Source organism: Camelus ferus, chromosome 16, assembly GCF_009834535.1.
Source record: "Camelus ferus isolate YT-003-E chromosome 16, BCGSAC_Cfer_1.0, whole genome shotgun sequence".
NCBI lineage: Eukaryota > Metazoa > Chordata > Mammalia > Artiodactyla > Camelidae > Camelus > Camelus ferus.
Genome location: NC_045711.1, coordinates 29,489,904 through 29,512,084, shown reverse-complemented (window position 1 = coordinate 29,512,084; position 22,181 = coordinate 29,489,904). Strand labels below are relative to the sequence as shown.

General features: G+C 36.2%; 1 protein-coding gene across 5 annotated transcripts in view; it reads right to left on the bottom strand.

Annotated features, from left to right (window-relative positions):
- Positions 1–2,886: 2,886 nt before the first annotated feature.
- ABCA5 (ATP binding cassette subfamily A member 5) overlaps positions 2,887–22,181 on the bottom strand; it is a 111,686-nt gene continuing 92,391 nt past the window's right edge. For 4 of the 5 annotated variants that reach the window (XM_032456978.1, XM_032456979.1, XM_032456981.1 and 1 more), the window contains 16 exons: positions 19,620–19,790; positions 18,376–18,489; positions 17,846–17,980; positions 16,252–16,326; positions 15,632–15,723; positions 12,747–12,873; positions 12,324–12,441; positions 12,130–12,221; positions 11,118–11,293; positions 10,671–10,746; positions 10,450–10,544; positions 9,570–9,689; positions 8,351–8,500; positions 7,888–7,967; positions 6,961–7,016; positions 6,334–6,441 (listed from right to left, as the gene is read on the bottom strand). In XM_032456978.1, the coding sequence (XP_032312869.1) occupies positions 6,334–6,441; positions 6,961–7,016; positions 7,888–7,967; positions 8,351–8,500; positions 9,570–9,689; positions 10,450–10,544; positions 10,671–10,746; positions 11,118–11,293; positions 12,130–12,221; positions 12,324–12,441; positions 12,747–12,873; positions 15,632–15,723; positions 16,252–16,326; positions 17,846–17,980; positions 18,376–18,489; positions 19,620–19,790 (1,785 nt within the window). Of the gene's footprint in view, positions 6,442–6,960; positions 7,017–7,887; positions 7,968–8,350; positions 8,501–9,569; positions 9,690–10,449; positions 10,545–10,670; positions 10,747–11,117; positions 11,294–12,129; positions 12,222–12,323; positions 12,442–12,746; positions 12,874–15,631; positions 15,724–16,251; positions 16,327–17,845; positions 17,981–18,375; positions 18,490–19,619; positions 19,791–22,181 lie in introns of all 5 variants that reach the window. The other variant, XM_032456977.1, reaches the window with a different exon arrangement.

Here is a 22,181-nt window from a genome sequence, read left to right as displayed (position 1 = left end):
CAGGCACCACATGTGTGTGTGGAGGTGTGTGCACACCCCAGAGAGATCAACCTGTTACGCACGTGGCTTTCACCTAGTGAATTCAATATTCAGCAGGTATCATAAGACAGAAGCCAGATACCGCACAAGGGCTAAGTGTAACTTTCTATGAGAGGAAGAGATCAAGAATATAAGCTCTGAAGTCATCCTGCCTGGGTTCAAATCCCAGCTCTGCCATTCAGGAGCTCCGTGTCACTGGGTAAATCATTTAACGTCCCTGGCCTCAGATTCTGCAGCTATAGGGGAGAGCACGGGCATAAACATCCTTATTTCTCAGGGTGGTTGTAAGGATTGAATATAATCGACGCCAGTGGTTCTCAAACTTGCGCATGCATCAGGATCCCCTAGACTGTTTGTTTAAACAGAGATGGCTGGATCCCACTCCTGGAGTTTCTGATTTGGTAGAACTGGGGCCACCTGAGAATTTACATGTCTGATTCTGGGAATGACCAGCGTACGAATGTGCGTAAGACAGTGGAACAGGGCCTTGCACAGAGTGAGTCCTCAATAAATGTTAGCAATTAAATTTTAAAATCTGTTCTTACATATCAAGCCAGCTTTTTAAATACTCCGATATTTTGTTTTGACTCATCTTGATGCTTTCCCCCACCTGACAATTATCGTTGAAATTCTTAAGTAATCCTTTATATGGGGGAAAAAAATAACTAAGTTTTCCCAAGTATGTGAGGACCACTAGTTTCACTATTGGAAGCACAGTAAAGGGGAGAAGTAAAAATCAGACTGTGACTGTATCTTTATAATCAGTGATATCCCAAGAAATTATTTCCTGGAGGTTTTGTTTCACCAGCTCTGCCCATCCACCTCCCAGTTATCCTGGTTATCAACAAAGTTGGCTTTCAGGATACAGAAGAGTTTGGAGAGAACCTGAAAAGTTTCAGATTTTGAGACTCCTTAAAGGGACCAAAGGAGGGATTTAAAACTGGTGATTTAAAATCCAGCCTCAAGTCCATGCTGTCACACAATTCCGGTCCTCTCTAACCTCTGGCTGTTCTGCCTACTTCTATTTGATGAATGACTGGGACTTTTTCTGGCTCACTCCTCGTTTCTTGTTCTTTGTCCTGACAGCCTAAACCCTGTTGGCTCCTTACTGTTTCCCAGATGAACTAGTACAAGGATGACCCTTTGGCTCGTAGAGTTTAGCCTCCAGCTTTCCAGCTGACATGCTGGCTCCAACTGTTGACTCAGCCTTACTTCACCCCGCCTTACTCCACCCACTTCTGGAACTGGGACGGTACCCCTGCCGCACAGCCCTCTGCTGCCATCTGGTGGTTTCACCTTTTGCCCAGTCTCTACCAGGCACCTGCTGCTTTTAGCTGGCAGGATTGGACCTTAAGTGAGAAGGTTGAGATAAACCGTTTTTGAATAAAAATCTCCCTGGTGTTGTCACATTTCCAATGTGAGATTCATTCTTCCCCAGCTCTGAATTGTAAATTGTTATTTAAATTTTTTTGACTGAAAGACGAGTCTACTTTCCCTTTGACTCGTCTAATTTCATTAGACTAAAAGGACCAAGAAAATTCCAGTGGCTTTTTTGTATACAATTCAGTCTTCAGTTTTTTTCTCAGTGGTCTTCTGGATGGGCTTTTTATCTTCAACTGCATAGGGACATCCACTAGGACCGAGACAAGGCCCTGGGTTTGCATCCTGCAGTAACAATATGTTTGATGATTTAAATGGCTGTCAGTCAAATAGTGCCAGTAGGATATTTCTTAAATTTCTTGCCTTGGACTTCAAAATGTAAGCCAAGCTATACAGACGGGTGGCTCGCCACACTAGCTTCATAGACAGTTACAATCATCCAGGCAACCGTTTCTAATATTCATAATGAAGGCCTGAAAATAGTGGTGCCCCTCCCCAAAGATGACCAGTCACAAACTGAGACCCTCATTAGAGATAGCAAGATAAATAACATGACATGTATGAAGATAGGTCACAAAATAACCAAAAGATAGTGGAAGATTAACTCAAAGCAGGACTAAAAGAAACCTTACAATGTGCAAAGACTTTCAGAGTAAGTCTGCAGATAACAGTCTATCAAATTCTGATAGAACACGTTTATTTTAGGGGGACAGCTATAGCTCAGTGGTAGGGTGCATGCCTAGCTTCCTCTTTGAGGACAGATCTGGGTTTTATGCTTGTATTAGCGCTCACTTTACAGCCAGCCCTCAAGCAGTTCCAGTCATTAAGTGAGCAACCTAACCAGCATCCATCTCTTGGTCTCAAGATACCAGGAGGGAAATTTTGGTGACCTGAGATGGCCCTTTTATTGGTAAATGTGTGACCTTGGGAAGGTATATGTGTACACATGAGATAAATAATTACTTTAAATGACAGTACTGATACTTTCGGGGAATCCTGCATTTATGTAAGTGTGGCAGCAAACCCTCTAATCATGTAGTTTTGTGTACATTGTCTGTTTTTAAGATGCTTAAAATTATTAAGTTTATTTGCTTAATCTAATTTGATTAATTAGATTTGCAAGAGTTGCTTAGGTGCTTGAGAAAAATCGGTTCATTAAATTTCAAATCTTGTCTAAGCGTTGGGAGAATCCAATTTATTCAGATATCCTAAGGAAATGGATAAAATCTAAGTATATTAAATATTTGGGAATAATTTAATCTGCTAAATGTAATAAAATGTAAGTAAAAGGGATTGCTTTATGTTTTCACAAAACAGATTTGAGATTAAAAGATCAACAAAGACACCTAGTTTAAAATATGAATGTGAATTAAAACATGAGTAACTGTCAATGTTCCTTCTGTACTTGAAAACTCCCAACAGATACGAAAAATAAGTTACTAACAAATTTTAGTACCAGGTTTCTTCTTCATTTTTAATATGAGCCACTCATTATTTATTTATCAACATTCAATAACAAAGTATCCATTTCAGTGTACAAAATGAAGAGTTGTCTTAATTTTTCAGTTCTTAAAGCTTGTTACTAATAATACAATCATATTTATTTTTCTAAAGGGCAGCATTGAGAATTACTTACATATAACATATTATGAATAAAGAATAAGAAAACTTTTTACCTTATAAGAATAGCAGATATAAAAATTATTCACCTGAGAATAAGTTCTTTCATTTTAGGTAACATGTTCTCTCAAGAAAGAAAATGAAAAAATCAATGTTAGCAATATTAAAAATACATTAAGGATAAGCATTTCTATTTTTAAAAAATTAATGCATATTTATGTGTTACATAAAAATACAGCATGGTATTTCATCAAATTCAGAGTACAAAGGAAATGTTGCTGTAACGAACAGAACAAGAATAAAAGCACGACAACACTTAACCCCAAGCAGAACTGTGCTCCAATAAAACAGTACCACTAGCAACACATTTGTTATATTATATTAGAGTTAGTTATGTAAGTACCTATCTTTCCTACTAGATGGTAAGATGTTCCAGGGGCAAAGCGGATCGCTACCATTCTATCCAAAGAACTCATTGCTTGAACCATGATCTCTAAAAGGTCTGCGGAATTAAATTACTCTAAAGACAATTTAATGACTAAAGTAAAATATTGATTTAAGATATAGTTCGGGCCAACTTAGAGGAAAAAATGCTTTTTAAAGAAAATCTATGGCCTTTTACTGAAAACATACTGGAAAAAAAAAAAATGAAGAGCCCACAGAGGGAAATGTAAAGTACACTCATCGTCACGTTCTTCATGATCTTGTTCCTACCTAACACTGCGTTAGTCACTAACCACGGTCACTCAGTAAGGTCCAGGCTTTGCTTGTAAAATATGATTGTGGATGGAAAATGTAAGCTAGGTGATACTGCTTTTTCTAACTTTTTCCTAATAGTTGTATTTATATTTATTTGTATTGGTATAGGAAAAAGTTTTGAGATCACAATTTAAGACATTTTGAAATGAAGTAATATATGTTCAAAAACATAAAGTGTACAATGTCAGCAAAGATAAACTCTTATTTGACACGTCACCTTTTCTTCCCACCCTGCTTACCCTTTGCTTTCCTAAGGATTAGTTAAATTATACTTCTGAATAGGAAAAACTTTATTATTGTGTGAAAAAACGAGAACAGAACATTCTGACAAATAATTTAATTCATGACCAAAATATTTTCACTCTAAGTATGTAAAAACTTAAAATAGTAAAGTAACTGAAAGAACTTAACAGATAGGAACGTGATTATGCCTGGTCAGCATAGCTACAAAAACACATCCTGAAAGAGAAGCCCGCCAGTATTTATATGAATGTCAGACACTAAAAGATCTCTCTTTAAATTGATGACACCAGTTAGCAGTGACTTGCTTAGAAAATGCAATGTGCTACTTATTATCTACAAAGGTAAAGATTTTCTTTCAAATGTTTCTTGACTTACTCATCATGCAGTACTGAAGTTCAGTGTAAGTCACAACTTTTATTTTAGTAAAGATGTCAAAGCGAGCATCTCAGGTGAAGGATCTGAAAGTTTGGTATCACGAGGCAAGTGACTTGATAATAAAAGATTAAAAACTAGTGCCGACTAAATCATGCAAGGGGAAGCAACTTCGCTGTGGATTGCAAAATCCAAGCAGAAACTGTAAGACAGCTCGTTAAGATTAGTGAGAGGACCTCCAGATGGCAGGTAAAGTACCCACTGTCAGGAACGCGCAGTGAGGCCAAAGCAACGGAGGGAAGTATCAGTCACGTACCTCGTACTGGGGCTGAGAAAGGTACGCTATCGTACACCAGCTGCTGGAGCCTAAGATCACAGACGTCTTATACACAGTAGAGCGAAAAGTTTATTAAGTTTTATCTACGTTCACTAATAATATCACTAAAGGGTTTGGCTCTTCAAAATAACTCAGTACCAAATCCTTCTGTTGTGACTGTTGTTCTGTAAGACTTTGTAATGCAATAATCACATTCCTACCATGTTTGTTTCCGCAGAGTTAATACTTTGAGTCATCTGGCTGAAATATGTCAACTAGTATTATTTATACTATATTATACCCATAGTCCATACATGGGTTCTACGAGGAAGTATTTCTAAGATTACATTAACCATACTCTTATTTCAACTCTTCACAGAGTGTAATTCTGGTTTCTTACTAAGGAGAATTACGTATGATTCATTTCTTTAATTTTTAACTTAAAAATTTTTTTTGCATGGGGAGGTAATTAGGTTTATTTATTTTTAGAGGAGGTACTGGGGATTGAGCCCAGGACCTCATGCGTGCTAAGCATGCGTTCTACCACTTGAGCTATACCCTCGCCCCTATGGTTTATTTCTAATCCTTAATTTAAACCCCAAAAGTTTATTTATATCCCACCACATTCCAAAGTGAACTGAGGTGAGTTAATAAATAAATCCACACACTGATATATTTAAAACTCTCTAAAAGAGAGAGATTCAAATAATAAGGTTTACCAAAAATGATTACCCAACAAATTATTTTATTCTAGAACAAAATAAAACATGTTCTTTAGAAAGAAGATGACAAAATATTTATGTCTTCCATGAGGGGTGGAGGAGAAGGTATGGTTTAATTTTTGCAACTCTATAGATGTCTGTCATTCCAGCCCCAAACAGTCAAAAACTCAGACTATTACATAGTAAGATCCTAGACACAGCCTTCCACAATAATTGAAAGATCTCTGAATTTTACTGTAGGCAAAAGACTTCATATACTTAAGTTACTTATGTTTAAAATCACCTACTAGAACAAGGTCTCATCTCAGTTATTATGACTGATGAGTGCCACCTAGTGGATGTCCCTGTAAACCTCTATCTGCACTAAGACTTCAGCTTTTTATTTAGAATGCCAATTGTGATTCAGTTTCTTTTAGAAATTAAGAAGTAAAAGCAAGACACTTTTGCTTTATGTCTCTGTTCTATGTATTAATTTTGTATTTTTTTTTAAATTTAGATTGGGACATTACGTACTTATGTAACAAGATGGTGTAAACTTAAACATAAAGGTGACAGCTCAAAATAAAATCATTCTATCGCTATTTCTTCCAATCATAAATCCAGAAGCACTGTTTCTGAAAGGTGAAAAAGAAGGTATTCAACTTTATATACAGACTACAGTTCAATACACTTCAGATACAAACATGCAGTTTCAATTAATTATATGTAAGTTTTATTTGAAGAGAAGTAAAACACACAACCACATCATTTCAATTAATGATGCCAGGGAAAATCCCAATGCTTTCACAGCTCTTCAATTACCAAACAATAAACTTTTTAAACCAAAGTTAAAATAAAGTGAAAAAGAAAGAAATTCAGTTAAGCCCACTGAGCAATACAGATTCAAAATACTACTCTATCCTCCTGTGTTCTTTCCCACCAAAGTGCGCTGTTTAAAGTCCCACAACTGTTGTCTTCTTCCTCTTGTTCTTTAGCGAGTTCTACAAAAACCTAAATTAAGGTAAATAAATTAACACAGTATTCTGTACTTCGATTACCTCAAAACATTTTATTTAACTAAATCAGAAATGATACAAGGCCATATCTAATTTCAGTAACCACTTAAAAGTATCAAGAGATATACTGCCACTAATATTATTTAAACAGAATAATCTCCATTAATCACATATAAAGATGAATGTTATTTTAGAGGATTAGTAGATTATCATTTGATTAATATATAGATGTAGCACCATCATAAAAATAATTTATAAATATTTAAGCAATGTAATTTCAGATGTGCTAATATGAAATACCATCCATCATGACTCATTTTCTTTATGAAACTGAAATCAAAATACACAGATGATGGAGAACCTCAGGTTGTTTAAAACGTCCAGAGTTTAGGAATATTCTATGACAACTGGTCTCTGACTCACAATCTCCTTCCCTCTCAAATATAAACCCAGACAATTAGATATTAGACACTTTCTTCTGCAAAGGAACTTTTTAAATTTAACTTTACAGTACCTGTTCCAACGTTGCTTGAGAGAAGCTATATTCTTCAATGGCAAAAGTATGTTTAGCTATTAAAATATAAACAGTATTTTACTTGTTAATATTTTAAATAATAAAATGGCAATAACTACTGAGTGGCTAACAATCTTTAAAAAAACAAAACAAAACAGCTTTATAATCAGTTCATTTCAAGTTGAAGCTGCCAAAGCATGTCACCTTCCTCTCTCTCTCTTCCTTCCTCTCCCCGCCCCTACAGCTCTCTGTAGCCCTAAGCGCTATGTAATGGTACTTGCCTTATTCCACCTTTTCCAGCCATCTCCTCTTTACCCTCCTCTTTCTTCTTCCACATTCTTCCTTTCTTTCATGTTTCTTTTGATCCTTGCTCTCTACCTCCCATTCCCTAGTTCCAACACAGCCTGTTCTTGACTTCTTGAACCGGATTCTGGATATTGGTCATGTGTCCATATACTTTTTAATATTTATTTTAGATCCTTTTGCAATCTATTCCAATATCAAATTTCTGGTTTTCTATTCATTCCTTTAATTTAACTCTCCCTAAAGACTTCAGATGTTCTCTTTAATCATAAAGAGAGCAGCAGGAAATAGCGATTGTTCATAGTAAGGATTCAAGCAATTCAAAGCTCCCACTTCTGGACTGAACCAGTGAGGGCTAATTAAGCTGAACTTTCTCAGAGACGCAACGTGAAAAATCACGGTGATGTCCACTGAAGACAGTAAGGGTTTACACTACAAAACAACTGATCTACAAAACCCCTAGGGTATCAGTATTTACCTATAGCTTAGATAAATTAATAAAGGGTCATCTTCTTACTTACCACAGTTTCTACAATAAAAACTGAGTCCCAACTTCTAAACTTTTTAATAAAATTCTTTCATAATTTAAAAGCTACCTTACAATGTTTTTCAAATATTACTTACCTTCTTCCAGCTTAGAAAAAGATTGTGAAAGGGACTGAACATCCTCCTTAGGAATTTTATAAGCCAAAATAGAAGAAAAACTGAAAATAAAGGTAAAATATAGGAAAATTTAAAAATAACTACTATGGGTTCTGAAGCTAAAGTTCAACATTTTAAAAGTTCAAAATTAAACTCCAATAATTTATTTTGATACTTATTTAGATAAAAATTAATTATCTAAAATCTTAAAATATTTCCATGCACAATAAAATAACTCATTACTACTAAATAAGAACTTTAAAAAATTTAAACAGTATCACACAGTGAAAGATATGACATTAGGTTAGATATTAAACACCAGTTATCACACATTAGTCCAATACTGGTGATAATACAGACATTTTCCCCTAATCCTTAATACAATAATCAATTTTAATGATTATTGATCTACAAAGAAATATAAGTAAAATTTTAAAATCTTTACCTATCCTGACGGCTTGCATTTGGGAAAATATACTGAATTTCTCTTTGAAGACGATCTACTTCTAGGTTTTCTATCCAGTCCTTTAATTTAATTTCCAAAAAGTATCCTTTCCCAAATTTGCTCTTCAGATGTTGAACTGTCCCAATACATCTGTAGTAATTTTTAAAAGAAAGAGCAGATATAAAATAACTTGACAGTTTCAAAGATGATTTCTCACTTAAAGATGAGTTAAATAAAAATTCTTGTGTTGGAATTCTCATAAATTAATATAAAAGTTGTGGATAAAAGATAATACAGAAAGTCTCCATGTGCCCTCACCCAATTTCAACAATACTGTCGTCTTATATTAACAATGAAACATTTGTCAAAATTAAGAGACCAACATCAGTATATTATTATTGACTTAAACTGACTTTGCTTGGACTTCACTGGTTTCTCCACTAATGTCCTTCTTCTGTTCCAGGATCTACCCAGAAAACCACATTGCACTGAGCTGTCACGGGTCCTCAGTCTCCACTGCTCTGCGACAGTTTCTTATCCTTTCCTTCTTTCTCATGACTTTGACAGTTTTGAGAACTGGTCAGGTGTTTTCATATAATGTTCCTCAATTTGGGGTAGTCTGATGTTTTTCTCATGATTAGACTGGGGTACGGGTTTTTGAAGTGAATAACATGGAGCTGAAGCACCTTTCTCACCACGTACTGGGGGTTCGTGATACCCAAGTGGCATTGCTTGGCTGAGGGAGTAATTGTCACGTTTCTCTACTGTAAAGGTACTATCTTCCCCTTTCCAAACTTTAGAAGAAGACTAAGTCCAGACTACCCCTGGGAGAGACATAATTTGGCATCTTTCTATAAGTAGATTTACCTCTTCTCCCACATTTATTTATTCAATCATTTATTTATACGAGTATGTTGATTTATACTCTGGGTTATAATCCAACACAATGCCTAACAATTTTTTTAAAATAGCAAATACCATGCCTGAAAACTAGGCCAATTCCAAATGCAAAGTAGCTGGCCAATTCTTGGAAAATATTAACGTATTTCCAAGTAATTCTACAGAAAGCTAACTGAAAATTCAAACAAGGAGGCATTTTTTTTAACATTTAAATTAATATGTATTACTCTAAGCTTTTGAAATGATGGCATTCAAAATCCACACCTGCACCCCACCCCGCACCCCCGCCTCCTACGTGGCATGCTGCTCCGACATCTACCTTAACTGCCCAGACACCATGACAGCCACCCGGTCACAGACAGCCTCGGCCTCCTCCATGTAATGAGTGGTCAGAATGGCAGCCCGCTTCCTGTTTTTAAATGCGGTTCGAATTGCTCTCCTACAAAATGTAAGTAAAACAAAAAGAAGAGGAGAAAGAAGCTGAATGCTAACGAAAATACCTAAGTTTTTAAAAATCCAACAATTTGGTTAAGTTAAATCTATCAAGTATCAATTGCTAGAGTTATTTTATTCTGCCCAACTATGACTTTTCTCTTCTAACCCATTTTATCTTATTTTTGAAAGCTTGCCAAAGGGAAGAAATTTTGTGATTTCAAATATTTCTATGGGTTAAAAAATCGCGAACCAACTAAAAACTGCTGGCTTTTCATGTTTTAACAAAAATAGCCATAGAATTATAGGGAAACCTTAACATGCATCTAAACCAAACCTTACACTTGGAAATCTAGGCTCAAAGAGTTGGTCAACTAATTAGCACTGTGAATTCCTAGAAAGAGAGTTCTAACATAAATTCAAGAAAACATTATTATGAAAAAGGTAATTATATATGTCTACTTGCATATGTTACTTTAGAAAAAAAACATTTTAAACACTATTTAGATAATAGTATTCTCATTTTTTTCTGGAATACATAATATATTATTAACACCATAAAATGATAAAGTTTATAAAAAAATTTAAGGGGAAATCTCTAGAAATCAAAATATAATTTTTAATTGTTATTTTTTTAATCTTATATAGGATTTTAAATACGGATATATAACCAGTATAAAACCTTGAGCTACAATGAAATAAAATTTTCTTTTTATTCTAAAGTACATAGTACAATGTGTCTCCAGTGTCTTCAAGGTCATACTTACCACATGTGCTGTTTGGCTTTAGGGTCCATACCTGTAGATGGTTCATCTAGCAGAGTAATAGGGGGATTCCCCAGCATGCTCAGCGCAAAACACAACTAGACGGAAAGAAAACAGAGGGAAGGGAGAATAATAAGGCCTCCCTAGAAGAAATCCTATCAAGATAGTATCAGGTACTAAGCTATCATTAAAATATACACATATTTGTTGTTTAATAAAAGTACCTTTCGCTTGATTCCTGCAGGTAGTTTCTTTACAGTTTTCTGAAGATGTTCTTTTAAATCAAGTGCATTTGTTATTCTGCAAATCAGATAACATGAGTGTACAGTGATATACAAAAACACAAATACAATTGTTTGTGACTGCTGACATTGTTTTTTTTCTAGGACAGTTATTCAGTTAAAGTTCATTTTAAATAAATATCTTGATTAAAAGGTTCACTCTAAAGTAAAATAAGTTTTATGACATTTATGGATACATTTATTCTGTAATTAAAAATGTTTCCTTTTTATTTTCGTAGCTGTCAAAATTTGCTAAAGAATGTAAGAAAAACTAATGATTACTTTACATGAAAATTCTGATCCACGGAAATGCCTGTTATGAAATTTTAAAACTATAGAGCGTAAACCTTTCTCCAGGTAACAAAAGGTTTCTAAAGAAAATTATCTTACCGATTTATGACCTCTTTCATGTCACCTGCACTCATTCCTTTCACTGCTCCATAAATTTCAAAATGTTCCTGTAATGTAATATCTGGCCACAGTGGGTTTATCTGAGGACAGTATCCCATACACTTACTGGAATCATTGTCTTCAGTTGGGTCTGAAGAATAATCTCCTAGAAATACCTATAGAAATATAAATCGATATTAAATAACTATTTTTTGCTCAACTTACATTGTAAAGGAAGTGGCACGTGGGTTAATTCAAACTCTGTCCTAGAGTCAGGGTGATACTAGGTCAGATTTTCACTCCTTTCTGATGAAGAAAGGACATACGCAGCTAAGCTGGAGTTCAGCGACATGGCCAGAAAGGGTGATTAGGAAGGCAGGGCTGTGTGGGAAGGCCAGCTCAGTTTCTACTAGGAGGATCGGGGGCCCCACTGAGAGGTGATTTTTGAGCCAAGGAAATAGTGAATATGGTCATTTGGTTTTCTATAGGGTAAGGAACACCCAACATAAAGAACACCTAAGGCAAAAGAAAAGCATAAAGTGTGCCTGGCATTTTCCAGGAAAGCAATGAGCCAGTGTGGTTGGTGTGAAGTAAGCAAGGGGGGAGAGAAGGAGGAGGAGGGGGCAGAGCAGTTCTGTGAGGTTTCCACAAAGTAGAGAGTAGTATGCTTACAGTCAACGACTAACTGATGGCAGGGTCAAGAATAGCTCCTTTATTTTCTGAAGTTAATACAATGGTCTTCTATTAAGTGAGTGGACAAATCACCCACACTTGTAATAATCATAAAAGCAGAAATTCTGTATGTGTGTGTTCTGCATGTGTGGTATGGAAATTTCACTGTGTACATTATTCTCACAGACAACCAAAAAGATCATAATTTGAATTAAGATACCCTAAAAATTTAATATTAAAAACATAAAATTTGAGCATCAAAATCCTATTTGTCACTAGGAAGTGTGTTTTAATTAAAAATATAAATCATATTCAACATATCCCAACCCTTATATCATACCTGGCCTGAAGTTGGTTCTAGATCACCAACCAGAATATTAATAATTGTGCTTTTGCCTGCACCATTTGGACCCAGCAGTCCCAAGATCTCGCCTAAAGGAATTGAAAGAAAAATCATCATATGAAAATCAAACTAAAAAAGTGAAAATTGCTCATCTGGAAAAGTTATTTAAGAAAAAAAAATTAAATACCAGCCTTTTTTCACACAGAAGGAGACGTATTTATTTGCCACTTTCTTTACTCTTCTTGTAAGAAGAAAATCTTTCTTGTCATCATATTCTTTATGCAAATTGTTGACCATAATGGCTGGTTTCTAATAAAGGAAATAAGATTTTAAAAGAGTAAATCAGGTACCTATTGGTAAATGACAGGCTATCTACACCTCAGGTCCACACCACAAGAACTATATTTGCTAATAAGGGGTATTATATAACTCAATATCCACTTATGACTGAAATAATGGCTGATTCAAAAGCAAGTGGACAAAAATATTTTTTCAAGACAGGCTTTTCTCAGGTTGATTCACATGGAAAGGAGAGTATTTTTCAAAGTAACTTCTGTGCAGGAGGAACTGATCATTGCACACGGCATATGACTTAGCAATAAAGACCAAATTACCTCCTCACAACAGTGGCAGCTCATCAACTCTTTGACCTTCAGCCTTTCAGCTTTGACATCCTCATCTTCATTCTCATTGCTTGCTGGTTCTGGAAACTTCCTACTTTTGGACTTTTTTGAAAGGTTCCTAATATATATTTTCAAATGATTAAAATGGTAAGAAATTCAAGCACGACATCGAGAAAAGACTGAAGAAATACATCAACATGAGATCTGTTATCTGTTATCAGAGATCAGTTCGCTCTTAAAGGTGGAAATTACAGAGCTATTTTTCATTCACTGATACCAGCTGGATATTATCTAAATTCATTCATTTATGCAACAATTATTTATGACCAGCATGCATCAAGCACTAACTCACAGAAAGACAAAAAGATAAAAACAAAAACACAGACCCTGCTCTCCAAGAATTCACATCTTACATCTTGGGTGCACACGAGATTGCCCAGGCAGCAGGGATACAGAGGGCTGGTCAGAATCCACAGGACACCACAAAGGTGGGCAGAGGGAAAAGTGCTTCCAGAGGAAATTCTGAAGTACTATTAAGAGAGCTAAAGAGGCAAATGGAAGTTGACGTTATGGGGCGGGGGGTGGGGTGCAGAGAAAGAGGAGAAAAGTTTAAAGAGGAAGAAGCCAATCATATTAAAGGCTGCAGATTAAACAAGTTGAGTCTTGTCTACTTGACAAGGCAAAGAGGAAGTCATTAGTTATCTACTGAAAACAGCAGCAAGCAAGAGGTAAGTAAGTAAGACCAGAAACCAGAGGGCAGGGAGGTGAGAAACTGGAGATGGAAGCTTTCTGGCCATGAAAGGAAAGAGAGCTGGGATAAGAGCTAGTCAGGAATTCAGGCTTAAATGAAATTTATGAGTTCTGAGATCTGTTCCTTTGTTTTATAGGAGAAAGGTAACCCTCTCCCCAAAGGAGAAAATACTCTATTAAGATCTTAAAGGGAAAGATACAGAAAGAGAAGAGAGACTGAGCAACACCCTTAAGTAGACAGAACAAATGAAGACGTGGATAACAGGAGGGACACTGTCCTCTGGGACTGGGAAAAAGCAAAAAATGATGGAACATGTGGATTAAGTGTGTAAAAATTTTACAATTTATGATTAGGTGCTTCTGTTTTCTGAGACGGGTGGCAAGATCATCCACTGAGAGGTGAGAAATGAGGTGAGGTGAATTTGAGAATCTGAGCGATACAAAGAAGGCGCGGGATAACAATGGAAAAGGAGAAGGAAGGTGCTGACGAGGTAAACGTGTAGGGTTACCAACAGCGTTAAAGCAGGGCTATGTGGAACAGACATGCAATATCATTAAACTGTACTTTTATGTTATTTTTTCTCTAGCATATAATTAAATTCACCAAAAATTATGATTCTTAGTGGACAGGTCAAAGAGATACAGAAGTTTAGGATGCTGAGAGAGGGTGACTGATGAATCATGTGAGCAAGGCTGAAAGAGGAAAAAGTAAAAATGGATTAGCTGATGCATTCAGGAGAAAAGAGAAAACTCAAGGGTACGAAGCTACAGGAGAAGAGTCCAACAGGACGAACAAGATGAGAAAGCTAGAAAAATAGTTACTGGTAGAGCTGGACACTGGAGTTTTAGGTTTTCCAGATGAAGTGAAGAGCAGTGATGGCACGGCTCTGATGCCAACAGATGGGGGAAGGGGAGCTAGGGTGTTGGAACGGTGATCTGTGTGGATCCTGAACTCTCCCCCAAATGACAGCAGGAACAAGGGCAAAGATGAAAAGGGCGAGCACCTGGATGTGGATGTGGGGAGCATCCGGTGGTTAACCAATAACCATCATACATTTATCAATACTTTCCAGTTTTCTACAGAATGTTAATACTTAGCAAATAAACAAATATATGAGAAATAGAAAAACAGAAATTCAGAACCAATTTAATTCCAACAGCCACATTTCAGTAAATAATTCTCCTTCAAATTTAAAACATCCTATGAAAAGAATATGCAGAGACTTGGAGAAAGTATTTTCAAATCATATCTGATAAGAGATTTGTATCCAGAACATATAAAGAACTCGTAACTCAATACTATAAAGATAACCCAATTTCTTAAATGGGCAAAGGGTTCAAACTGACATTTCTCTCAAGTAGATATAAAAATGGACAATAAGCACACACAAAAAGATGCTCAACATCATGAATCGTTAGGCAAATGCAAATCAAAACTACAATGAGACACCAATTCACACCCCGAAAAAGAGCTAAAATCAAAAAGACAAACAATAACATGTATTGGCAAGAACGCGCAGAAAACAGAACCCTCAAATGTTCCTAGCAGGAATGCAAAATGGTGCAGCCACTTTGGAAAACAGTCTGGCAGTTCTTCAAAAGGTTAAACACAGGACCCTTTAATTCCATTCCTAGGTATGCACCCAAGAGAAATGGAAACATATGTCCACACAAATACTTGTGCACAAATGTGCATCACTGCATTACTCACAATAGCCAAAAAGCGGAAACAACTCGAGTGCCCATCAACTGACGAAGAGATCAAGTGTGGTATATCCACACAATGCAGTGTTACTCAGAAAACAAAAAAAGGTCATGAAATGCTGCTACATGCTGCAACAGGGATGGACTTTCAGAACACCATGTCAAGTGAAGCAGCTAGACAAAAAGAGACCGTATCTCGCATAATTCCATTTTATGAATGTGAAACAGGCAAATCTAGAGAGACAGAAAGTAGATTAGTGGTCAGACAGGGTTAGTGGGCAGCTGAGGGAGGAAAGGGAAGTGACTACTAATGGTACAAGGTTTTTGTGGTGATGGAAATGATCTAAAATTAGATTATGATGATGGCTACACAACTCTATAAATAAAAAATAAATAAATAAATAAATAAAAAATTAACTGACCTGAAAAAGGGATCCTTTCTTAGTGATCTGCCCCCATATTTTTTCTCATAGTACTGCAAGAGTAAAATCCACAGCACACACTGCAGGTAAGGCTAAAAGAAAAACATGTAACAGCTCATGACAGTCATTTGGGTTTTTTATTTTTACCTCTATACCAACAGAACCAAAACCGCATACATCAGGTTCCTTACTATCACCAGAAAAATTCACCACAATTTTTTCTGCATGTCATACAATGAGTTAAGAATCAACGTTAATACAAACCAAGGCAGATTTTTAGTAAAATGATCCTTCACGTATTTTCCTACCTCTGTAAAGTTCATTTGTTGTCAGCTTCATAAACTATAATTTTTTTTAAAAAAAGCTTTGCTTTTGTTTCTATGGAAGTCAGAATTATTATTAAACAGAATTAATGACATGTGCAAAAGCCAAGTATATTAAAGTGGACACATTCAGTAAGTGAAAGGTTTTACCAATGAAATGCGCATTAGCTAGCATTAACTAACACACTTGATATTTTATGCACCTTCATTTTTATGCAACAGGATAAAAACTAAAATAGAGTGGGAATGATAGAACCAAACTATTCTTAAGGTCACATGCTAACAGTTACTTCTTACCGATATAACAGCCACCAAAAGCCTATCCCATGGGTTGTAGGTGTCCTCACTTTTCTGATTATTCTTCCAAGAAGCCTAAGACAAAAATTTTTGAAAATTTATGTGGCTGGGTTACTGTGATATAATATTTGGCCTCTGACAACAGTTCCTGGCACACAAGTTCTAAAGCCCTTGGAATTTCCCGAGTGACAGAGGTGACAGGAGTGTCATTATTTAGGACAAGCCCCTCTCAACCTCAGCCGAGTTTATACTAATGACGTTTATACTCCCGAAGGATGGAGGCAGATGGCCAGAGGGACCAGCCACAGACTGGAGAGCTGGAACTTTCAGCCCCTTTTATTCACCGCCTGGGAGGGGAGAAGGGCTGAGACAGCTTAGCTCATCACGCCTGAGTAATGGAACCTCCATGGAGTCTCACACAGCATTCCGAGTGCTTCCAGCTTGGGGGACGTGGACGCACCTACATGCTGCGAGGGCGGCACTCCAAACTGCACGGGGACACAGGCCCAGGCCTCTGCACTGGGGACCCTTCCAGACCTCGCCCTGTGAACCTCCTCTCCTGGCTGTTTATTTGTATACCCATGATGATAAACCACTGACAGTAAATAAAGGGCCTCCCTGAGTTCTGGGAGCCATGATGGCAAACTACAGAACCTTCTGAGAAGGCTGTTCACGGGAACCCTTGATCTGTAGCCAAGTCAGAAAGAAGTGTGGGTAAGCTGGGGACCCACTGCTTGTGATTGGAATCTGAAGTCAGGGGGCAGCCTAGGGGACTGCATCCTTATCCCGTGGGGTCTGTGCTAACTCTGGTTAGTGTCAGAATTGCTTAATGTGAGGGGAAAACCTACACATTGGGTGTCAGGAGCCTTGTGAGCAAAGGAAATGATTTTCTTTTAGCTGCAATACGTAGAAATATTTGGATTAAAATTTTTTTAATGTATTTTGTCCAGCAAACACGTCTTCTCTGTAAACTTGCTAGTTATTAATATTAGTAGCCATGTTTTGTAGTTAGATTAAAATCTTCCCCACCCCAAAATATTCCTATCAGAGCGGGTATAAATTAAACTTATAAACTGAAGCCATAAAGTGTGGGGGGTAGAGGAGTAGGGAGGTTTCTGAGTAGAATTAATCAGCAATCATCTTTAGACAATAATTCATCAACTAAATTTTTTTCTAATTACACAGAATTTTTTTTCAATTAATAAGGCAGAAGAAAACAATTTGTTTCTTCATTTTTTTTCTTGTTTTCTCTCGTCCCTTTATAGTACAATACATTGTTTAGTCCTTGAAAACGCCCCCAAAATAAATACTGACTGCAGTCAGATCATATTCCTAATTTATGTACGTTGTTTAGGGCATGAAAGAACATGTGGACACAGTCCTTCTCCTTTGAGAATTGGCAGTTTAAAGACATGCTGGAAAAGACACCACAGTAATTTCAAATTGCTGCATTAATAATATTTAAATCAAGTAGTAGCAGCCAACTTGATTTTTTTTTTTTTTTACTGTTTCAATATAAGAACTAAGATCTCAAAGATTAGGCTGTATTTATTTATAGTTTCCTAAAAAATATTAAAACACCTGACAGACCTACCTTTATGAAACAAATCAGGCAACCTAGAAGTGGGTAGATTGGAATGGCGATGCAAAAGGTGTAATGAAGAACAGCTGTGACTGCGTAGCCCATAAAGTAAGTTATTTCGGTGACTGCGATGCAAGCCAACGCTGTCTAAGGCAAAAAATGAGAAGACAAGGGAAAAGACGTTTAGAAATTTCATACCAACTTACTGTGTGCCTCAGCACTAACTATGCTTTTAATCCTCTAAGAAAACACGGAGCCACAGGAGATACTCAGCCGGAAAGTGTCAGAGCCCTGGTACCAGATGTTTGTAGCCGGCATCCTTGCCATGCCAGCCGTGAAATGCATTCAGTGTCATCCCTTCATAGAACGGATGGTGCGGAAGACAAATATACACACAAAAAGGTGCTGCTAGCTAGCTATCTTAAGTTCTGCACTTAGAAAAGAGACAGCAACATTTTGGAGTATAATCATGAAAAGGGTTCACTGCTTGTAAAGAACGTGCTTTGAAAACCCGAGATGAAATAATATAAAGTGTGACTTACCACAGAATAGATAAATGACCAAAATTCCTTGGTATTTAAAATTTTTTTAAAGGTGAAAGAAGTTACATAGGTAAACAGAATAACTGACGGAACATAACCAATAAGGCAAAAAACCTGTAAAACAGAAATGTGTATTTTTATTAAAAAATATGAATAGCTAGCAATATGCATGATGCAAAATACTAGTCACATTAAAACATTAAGAAATTATTCTTCAAATTTTATTGCTCAACAAGTCACTCCAAAAACTGAAATTGCGGTTACTCGAGCAGCTACCATCCACATTTCTCCTAAATTACTAAAACTCACGCTTTTAAAACTGTTAACCCAAGCTTGAATAAGTCATTTAGACCAAACACTATTTGTAGCTCTTTTTTATGTCAAGTAAAATGCTATCCAGAGTTGGTTACAACTTTATCAATCTCAATCAAGTATTAGCTAAACTTTAACATACAGCGCTTAATGCATTTTATAAATTATTAAGAAAAACATTTATTAATTTATAAGGTAGACATTAATATGCAAAGTCAGTATGCTCTCTGGCAAAACTGCTAAGTTTATTTTTAGCAACCGCAGCCTACCTAGCTGTTTTCTTTTTTCTAATATAACTCATAGGAAGGGGTCCAGTATCATTAGCTGACATATGAATATGAATGCAAATTACACTCTTCCTTACTACCTAAAGCCATATTTTAAACTATGGAATAAAGGGGCTTCTTCTTTGTGAAACTATTTTCAGGCACAGAGACAAAGAAGAAGTGTTTAAGTACGCCTGATTACACACAAATAGGCAGTTTACATGAAAAACCACCTTAGTTTCAAGGAACTATTTTATAACAGTAAATTTATGTTTCCAAAAATTGCTTATAGCAAAAATAGATTTAAAAAGATTTTTTTAACTATACTAAATATTTTGCAATAACCTTTAATGAAAAAGAATATGAAAATGAATATATGTATGTATATGCATGACTGGGACACCGTGCTGTACACCAGAAACTAACACACTGTAACTGATTGTACATAAATTTAAAAAAATTTTAAATATATCAAAGATTGCTTATAGCAGTATAAATAGCATTGATTTTAAGTATCATCTACAATAGTGAAATAGATGCTGATTCTATTTTTTGTTAAAAAATAGTATCAAAATTACTCAGCCAATTGTCACATTCCTGAAGATTTAGTTTTATAAATTAACATTTTAATTACAAATAGCGTGAGTATAACGGATGTTAACTTACCACAGAAAGGAACTTTGCAGGATAAAAATATAATCCGTAATGAAATGCAAATAAACTTCCTAGCGTCAAAATAAGAACGACAAAAAATAAGGGCATATCAACAATAGCTTGTCCAATCCAATATGCAGATGGCAAAAGACCCGAAAGTTTAAGCTGAGTATAAGCTTTGATCTAAAAAGAAAAGGGGAAATTGATTACAGCTTTAAACCTCTTCCAAACAGAAAGCTCTAGCAAATTACTGTAGAACTCTTCATTTTACATCAACAAAAAACATCACATTCCCAGTCGACACCTTACAGCTAAATGTAAATTCCACTCAGCCTTTAATGTTGGCTCATTATTTCTGAAGTGCAACAATCTCAAAAATTTTTTTCAGCGTCAGAATACAGCAGTGCTTCTGACAAACACAAAACTAAAAGGGAAAGGTGTCACGGGGGTTACTGCTGTGCAAAATACACCTGCTTTTGAAATTCTGTGGAAACAGAGAAAAAATACGTTTAAGAAAAAGGATTCTCACTTTTAAATACTGACCTTGCACGAAAACACTAGTACATGGCCAAGAACCCCCTGATTTACACAAGGCTTTCGGCTTAAGTGTGAAATTCTGTGCTGATGATGCATTGGAAAGCCTTTTACTCAATCATGTGTAGCACAAATGTTAGCTGTTACTACTACACAAGTGAACAGCATTTTCATCTGTACCAACAGTAAACTTAAATGATCACAGATTTCCTCATGCTCTCATGCTCTCATTATTTAATCTAAAATTGTTTAAGTCTTCCATAAATCCAACAATCTATTCAGTTGATTTTTGTCACCCATAAAAACTTCTACTCCTAAAAATTAGGGGTATTATATGAAAGAGCTTGTCGTAGAGGAGGTGAGAGAGGCACGGACTGTAAAGATCAGTTAAGAAGAGGAGACACGATTTTTAAAAATGGACAGCGTTCGCGTTCAATGAATTAGAAGAACACAAATGTAAATTCCAACGTAAGTCTAAAAACGTAAACCAAGTAAAATACAGTCATTCTGGATACCCCACGCTGCTGGCATCCATACACTGCTGGTGGGAATGTAAACTGGTTTATCCACTCTGGAAAATAGTTCAATGACCTCTTATAAAACTAAATATGCAATCGCCATACGACGCAGCAACGGTACTCTTGGGCATTTATCCCAGAGAAATGAAAACTTACGTTCACAGAAAAACCTGTCGCAAATGTTCACAGCAGCTTAATTCGTGACGTCAAAACTAGAAACTAACCCAGATCCACACCACAGAATACCACCCAGCAATAAAAAGGAATAAACTATTGGTACACACAAATTAAGATGAATATCCAGGGAATTACGCTGAGTGAGAAAAGCCAGTATGCTATGATTCCCTTTGCACATTTTTGAAATACCAAAATCATAGAAATGGAGAACAGGTTGGTGGTTGCCAGAGGTCAGGAAGGGAGTGAGGTGGATGGATGTGTGGGCTTGGAAAACACAACCAGAGGGACCTTTGTGGCGATGGTGCTTCTCTGCACCCTGACTGCGTTGATGTCAATATCCTGCTTGTGATGCTGGACTACAGTTTTGCAAGATGCTACTACTGGGGTACAGTCAGGGGGTCAGGGTACATACGATCTTGCTGTATTACTTCTTACAACCTAATATGAATCTACAGTTATCTCTAAATAAAAATTTGAATTAAAAGCATTTAAGTTGAAACAAGTAAGAAAAAATGCAACTGGCTAGTAAGTTTCAAATCTGAGTGGTGGGGGGTTACGGATACTTTTAATTTTCCTAATACTTTCCTATATTTTCTAGATTCCTATATATATTACATATATATGTATATATTTATAACAAAAAATTAAATATACTTTAAAAAACTCTCCTGAGACTCATGTATTAGTTTCACACTACAGAAAATTATTAAAAGATGTAACTGCCTGCTATGAGGCTTAACCTCATTAATAATCACCCTGTGTAAATTAATTTACATAAATTTGCTACCACTGAACTAAGAACAGACATGGAGAGAATGAGAATTTTGACTGGAGGAGTAGGACGGAGCCAATCTCAGCAGAGTGAAAGGGGGAAAGGCTTTGAACAGCCAAAAGAGAGGACAAGATCACTACCTGCCTGGTGGAAGTCCAAAGAGAAAGAAGAAGGCAAAAAATAAGCAAACAAACAACAATGACAACAAAACACCAGTGCTCTGCACACACAGCAGTTTTCTGAGGCCCTGGTGATCAAAATCATTTTCTACCTAATTTTTTTTTTTCATTTGACAAAAACTAAGTGCCTTATACATTCAATACATTCTTTGAAAGGTTAAAAAAAAAAGAGGCAGTTCACTGTACCAACTAAGAACTTAAGGATCACAGTCAGTTCCTAGATCTACTACTTAAACAAGCTACGTCAACACATTATATGAACGCTCCATCCATCATCTCCTGACCCACAAGTGGGTAACAGAAAACTCACCTCATAGTGCTGTAAGGATGGAAGGACATAACATTTAAAGCACACGGCTACTGTATAGCACTGGGAAATATATTCAATATCTTG